The sequence below is a fragment of the Dendrobium catenatum genome, unplaced genomic scaffold (assembly GCF_001605985.2).
Source record: "Dendrobium catenatum unplaced genomic scaffold, ASM160598v2 fragScaff_scaffold_1122, whole genome shotgun sequence".
NCBI lineage: Eukaryota > Viridiplantae > Streptophyta > Magnoliopsida > Asparagales > Orchidaceae > Dendrobium > Dendrobium catenatum.
Genome location: NW_021319584.1, coordinates 1745551 through 1752104, shown reverse-complemented (window position 1 = coordinate 1752104; position 6554 = coordinate 1745551). Strand labels below are relative to the sequence as shown.

General features: G+C 34.7%; 2 protein-coding genes across 2 annotated transcripts; one reads left to right on the top strand and one right to left on the bottom strand.

Annotated features, from left to right (window-relative positions):
- Window positions 1-253: 253 nt before the first annotated feature.
- Window positions 254-967, top strand: LOC110102442 (bifunctional bis(5'-adenosyl)-triphosphatase/adenylylsulfatase FHIT-like). The gene is made up of 2 exons (XM_020830780.2): window positions 254-434; window positions 515-967. Exons 1-2 carry the CDS (start codon window positions 300-302, stop codon window positions 629-631), a joined length of 252 nt encoding a protein of 83 aa, XP_020686439.1. The 5' UTR covers window positions 254-299; the 3' UTR covers window positions 632-967.
- A 360-nt stretch (window positions 968-1327) lies between these two features.
- Window positions 1328-3666, bottom strand: LOC110102441 (protein LURP-one-related 5-like). Its single transcript, XM_020830779.2, has 2 exons — window positions 3511-3666; window positions 1328-1735 (listed from the first exon to the last, which is right to left on the bottom strand). Exons 1-2 carry the CDS (start codon window positions 3664-3666, stop codon window positions 1328-1330), a joined length of 564 nt encoding a protein of 187 aa, XP_020686438.2.
- Window positions 3667-6554: the final 2888 nt, after the last annotated feature.

The window sequence follows — 6554 nt, the reverse complement described above, 5'->3', positions numbered from 1 at the left end:
GGCTCTACTCCTTGACCCTGTCACCATGCTAGGGGGCGCTGCCCCTTTGGACCCCCAACATATCTGCGAAACGTACAATGATCAAGGATATGAGCAAATAGGGGTCGAGCCGACTTCAAGGCAAAAAAAAAAAATCTCTACACTCCCCGCCCCCCCTGAAAATTAAGGTTAGATCCGCCCCTGCTGTTTGCCATTAATATTATCGATCTTTCAGTCAATTCAGGTATGGTTTGGATATATGTTAATTTCAAGCCAAAGGTTTTCCTCATTCTCCACTATTTTTTAGTAAGTTTGCAACAATGTCACAAAAATTCTTCTTGTTCTTTGACTTCCAGGATGGACCTCAGGCTGGACAGACAGTTCCTCATGTGCACATCCACATCATCCCCAGGAAAAGTGGTGATTTTGAGAAAAATGATGAAATTTATGATGCGGTAAGAGATTATTCTTTTGCTGCCACCTTTTCGTTAAATTTATGTTTAATCTTTTAACCTTCCATATAATCACCGAACAGATTGATGTGAAGGAGAAGCAGCTGAAGGAGAAGCTGGATCTCGACATTGATAGGAAAGATAGAACATTTGAAGAAATGTCTCGTGAGGCTGATGAATATCGACTGCTTTTCTCATAATGATTTTCCATATTATTGGTTAGGAGTATCATTTCCTTCAACGTCTAACCCTGGAAAGCTAATTTATAGCCGCTGATTCTTCCTATTATCTGGTTAACTCTGCACAAGAATCTATAGCTGTTCCAATCATCTTTAAATGATAGTTTAGTGACTTGAGAAGACCTTATTACAACTTTATTTTTTTAATCTTTGTTATATATTAGTAAGGCTGAGAGCTTGTTGTGTTGATCCAATTTTAAGTTAATTTACTTGTGGTTGCTGTAGTATCTCTATTTCACTTAGAACTATACACTGTCTTCAACAATAAAAAATTTTATTTCTTGTGTTATCATTCAATGCATTCTTTTATTTTAGCTTGATATATTTTTGCAGGTTATTTTTGTGGTTTTCTGTTGTATAATTATTTTTTTTGGATGATCAAGTCATGGCCATGTAGTTCTGGCATTTTATACAGTTGAGCAAATATCCTTGAAGTTCTTTATGATTGTTCTTCAAGTTAAGCTTGATACACTTCTTCTTCTAAAATTTTTGAGGTTTGATTGAGGTTTTGTTTGGGACAGCTTTCTTAGTAATTCTTAAAGCAGCTTTTTAGTACAAAATTTTTAATTTTTGTACTTAAACCGTCTCAAACGAAGCCTGAATCTTTCAATATTTGCATTATTGAAATGATGAACACAGCTCTGAGACTTGGGCATTTCAGTGGCACAGCAACATGAAATTAAAGGGCTTCCTGCAGATTCTATCCATTATGACGATGAACGCCATTATCAATTCACATTGATGATTTCCTGGAGCCATAATAAGTCTGAAGACATCATCATCCAGAATCACTAATGGGCTGACCATCTTCCTAGATATCCAAGCCACGAGCTTCCCCGACCTTCCCCAGATTTTGCAGCTTCTCTTCTGAAAACAGCCCTGTATTCGGTAGTCTGCTTCTTCCATTGATTTGCTTCCAGCCTTATCTCCTCTGCTTTTATGCAAAAAAATCTCGACATCGTCGTCTCTGTTCTTAAGGATTGATCGTTGTTTCATAGTAAAAATTAGGGTTTTGAAGCTGGCTGTTATGCTGTATCCATTCCACTGGTCATGGAGGCTCAAAATCTGCATGTATGTAGAGAGAGTTTTCAGAGCTGGATGTTATGAGTATGATTGAATAGGGTTGTAAATGAATCTAGTGGAGTTAAGCCAGAGTACTGTAGTGTTGAAGTTTGTTTGTTTATTTTCTTATCGAGCTCGAATTGAATTGGAGCATGACTTTAAGGTTTCATTTGAGACGATTTTCTTACTATTTAAAGTAGTTTTCTAGCGTAAAAAAATAAAATTTTTGTACTAAAAAGTTGTTGTACTAAGCATTAATAAAGCTGTCCCAAACAAAACCTTGCTACTTAGTAAAGTAGCTTTTTAACACAAAAATTAAATTTAGCACAAAAAAAGCAGGCACAAATGAAGCCTAAGTTTATCTAAAGCTTGTTTGTTAGTTTTATTATTGAGTTTAAGTCATAATCTAGCCTAATTAATTATCAGAATTATTTTAATTATTTCTTGATGTTTAACTATTAGTAAAACTATTTAAATATACATGTTATGTGCTAATGTGTTTGTGATAATATAAAGAGTGATTAATATCTTAGTTTTATATAAAGATTCAGCACATAGATAAGATAGGTTTGCAAGAGACATTAAAATTTTCATGTAAAAAATTTATAGGATCTAATACAATTTAAATAATTACATTAATATATATTATTTATTAGAAATGATTCACTTCTCTTGATTGGAAAATATATTGATATAATATAACATATATAACTTGAACATGATGGGGAAGTTGAAAGATTTTGGTTGCATGTCTTCAAGATATCATTTGATATTTGTTTCGTCGTTCTCTTTTGAGGTTAGGAGGTCAATAATCAAGAAGTTAAATATAAATTTTGTGATGATGTCGGGAGTTAAAGTTGATGTGCATTAGACTTATGGGTGATGGAGTGTATTAATGTTGGCAATAACAAGTGATGAATTAGTGGGCGCCAGTGTAGCTAGGGCATAAGGGTTTGATGAATTTAGTTAGACGACAGTGGTTGAAGGTCCGCAGCTGGGGAATGTTGGTTGGAAGATTGAAGTTGAGTGACGGTGGTCTGAGGACCATAGTTTTGATTCGATATTGGTGCTACGATGAAGCTTTGAGATGCTTTAAGTTGTTGAGCTCTTTTTAATCTCAAGCTAAGTGTTGATTGTCCCATGCATGTTGAGACTAGAGGCTTATTTAAGGATTTTTAAAGTGGCATATCTCATAAATATAATCAATATCTACAACATGCGATTGGATGGCTCATACTGATTCTTTATATCATAATTTTTTTTTTAAGCATTTAGGTATCTTAATGATATTATTAGATAAGTTTTGGCTCATTGGATTCTTCTCGTCCATACACTCAATTTAATTGTAACAAATGAGATTTGAAGAATGTTTGATCATCCAATTAATATCATGAAATTTTCAATTAAGCTTTAAGTGCTTAGTTTGAGCTCATTTGGAATCGAATTGAATCACTGTTAGTGTCAATAAGTTTTTCTTCTTGAGATTTCCTACTTGACTTCAAGTTTGCTGAAAGCAGAGTTCTGATAATACTAAGATTTTATTTGTAACAGCTTTAGACTACAATTTGATCTCTACTTTTAAAAGATTTTGAACTAAAAAATAATTTTATAAAGTAGTAATAAAACCGTCTCAAACAAAATCAAAATTTTATTCCGAAAATTTCTAATTCAAATATGTATCAAAGATTCATTCCCAGCCAAGTTAATTTTTAAGACGGATCAATGCAGATCTAAATGTGTCATTTATATGATAAGCTTTTAAAATTTGATTTATATACCTGAGGCTTGAGAGCAAGCAGTGGCCTTCCATCTACATCCGTGAGGAGGAGCTCTCCAACGAGGTACTTATTTCTCCTGGAATAGTTATCTACCCTAAAGGCGAGTTTCCCATTACCGTCGAATATTGAGAAGCCGTCGCTCCCCACAAACGCCATGCTGGATTTCTTCCAAACTGTCCATGATTCAGCTGTGTTGACTGTCGGCTTTGCCGCCATGCTCCTCTCTGTGCGGAGTTCCGAAGGGCGGATCTTTGACATGTTTTGATGAGGAGAATTTGGGATAGAAGGAAGAAGAAGATGAAGAGAAGTTGATTTGAGTTGGGAATTCAGTAATGTTAGGCTGCGGATGTGATTTCTGAGTCTTTTCGTGTTGTGAACAAATGGGACTTCTGGGTAGGCTTGGGGACTTTTTTAGGCTCTGGTTCTATTGAATGAAGGAATTAAAAGAAACGAGATGAAATTAAAATAGAAATGAAAATGGTGGTGGAATTGGAATGAAATTCATTTTTTATTTATTTGATTGGTCGAAATGACATTTTGTGGAAAATGTTTTAATTTCTTTTTGTATGAGTAATTGAGTTTTATAAATGTGATTAAAAAGTTGTTGCAGGAAAGTATTTTTTTTTATAAGCTATTCTAGATATTTTAAATATGTTTTTTTTTTAATTGAATAGTTATTTTCTTAAATCTATTGCACATTAAAAACTCTGGTTGTATCCATCGATGCTTAGCTCGTTTGTGGGCGAGCATGATTGGGTACCCCCAACTCACGTTAGATTCCCCTCGAGCGACAACGCCTCTTAAGTGAGGCCCATGAAGTGTAGGCAAGGAGTTGGTGGATGCCACTTTTTGGTTAGCTAATGATTAGTCACGCTGCCAAGAACTTCGTCAGGGGTGGCAATAGGGGTGTTAATTATTGACATGACCCGATAACCCGACCCGAACTTGATCCGAAAAATCAGAGTTCGGGTCAACATCTTTAACAAACGGGTTGGATTCGGATTGCACTTTTTGACCCATTTGAAAAATCAGGTGGGGTCCTGGTCTAACTCATTTGACCCCATTTGACCCGAAACCTGAGAAGGATTCGACTTCGCTAGTTCGCCATATTTTCCTCCGTGGTCCGTGGTCCGTGCTCCGTGCAGCTCTGTGGTTCGAAACTTCAAATCCCAGGAGTGGGTCGACGAGATCAGAGCTCGCGACAGTGATGCCAGAGTCAAATTCCACCGGCGGCAGTAAGCATCGTCTCCCAGTCATCAGTGGACAACCCCTATCCCACACTTCTCGCCTGCATCAAGCATCGTCTCATAGCCGTAGCGTTGTTGCCCATTCCTCCTTCCTCCACTCTGCCGATCTCAGTTGTTCCTCCTCCGTTGCCGCTGCTGCTAAGAGAAGAAGATATGGTGGATGTAGAGGTAGGAGGGCTCGGGCTCCACCTTTGCCTTCCTTCCCCAAGGATTTGATCATTTTGAGGCTTGAGCTGCACTCGCACAGGCGTCCGTCGTCCCGCACTCCCGCTCCTCCCATACGGCGTATGCGTTCCGGCAACTCGGCAAGCCTCGCGACATCGCTCAGGCGCACTCGCACATGGTTTGGAAGAGGGTTCTCGAGTGGAGTCGGGTCAACCTGTGTCCGGGTTGGGAACCTAACCCGTTTGCAAAATCGGGTCGGATTCGGGTTGACCTGTTTGGACCTGCGGTTAGTCCGGGTTGGATCCGAACCCGACCCGTTGACCCATTTTGACACCCTTAGGTCGCAGCGAGCAGGTACCCCATTTTCAAAAAAAAAAACTATGGTTGTAAAAAATAGCTTCTCATCATAAAAAATATCTAAAAAATAACTAGAAATAGATAATAATATAGTAGCTAAATAAAATTATATTTGTGATCTGAAAAATAAATAATGAGAAAGTTGTGACAAATAGATCAAAAATGTGAATTATAACTGTAAATTAATATTTTTCTGCTTTTATTAATTTTATTTATTAATATTTGGTATGTGAATTCAATTACCCGTTTATTATATTGAAATCAAACATCCCATTTTTATATTTGGTTTGAGGAATTGGAGGTAATGAAAATTTATATTATTTCTCTTTGGTGCTTGCATTTGATGTAACAAAGAGGTCGTTGGTTAAATTTATATAAAATATGAATAAATACATTTTTATTTTCTAAACTTTATTCAATTTTTATGAAAAGAAAGTAAGTAATAAATTAGGAGATGATTATTATGACCAATACATTTATTTTTCATAAAAAATAGAAATTTAATTTCTCGTGAATTAAATAAAAAAAATTATAAAAGCCATTAGATGTCTAATCAACCAAACATGTGAGTGAAAACAAATTTCAATTCTTAATTTTTCTCATCCCAATTCATTCAAACCAAAGAAAGCCTATATAGCCATGTGAAGTAAATCATGACTTTTTCTAGTTTTGTATTTTTAATAAAATTAGCAAAATTATATTTGGTTATATTTTATTTATTTATTTTTTTATAGTGATAGAAGTAATTTTTATAATAAAATTGATGCTATATTTTTTGGAAGTGAAAATTCTTATAATACCAACATTAATTTAAAAAAAAAGTATTTTTAATAAAAGAGTTCTACCATTATTTTTACAGACAGTTATAGCTATCCTAATGGATCTTTAATTACCTTAAACTAATTATTAATTTGCTGTGGCTATAATGTTTTGTAAAAATTATTGTAAGACTCTCATAAAAAATTATAAAAATATATTTCTTAAAATAATAAAAAAAATTTAGTAAAAATTTAAACTCGTAATTGAATGAATATTTTTAGATTTTATTTGGAATAATTTTTTTATTGTTTAATAAAACAGTTTCCTAATAAAAAAAGTTTTTTAAATTTAAATTTTTTCATAAAACAGTTTAAAAAATTAACTTATATTTCTTATGCAGCTAACGTGGCAATTGAGAAATAGAAGGCTCAATTTGTACTTCAAACGGGCCGGCAATGGTGAATCCCTTTGACAATATCGTCTATGTGAAATAGTTTTTTTTTTTTTTGGTGCGAT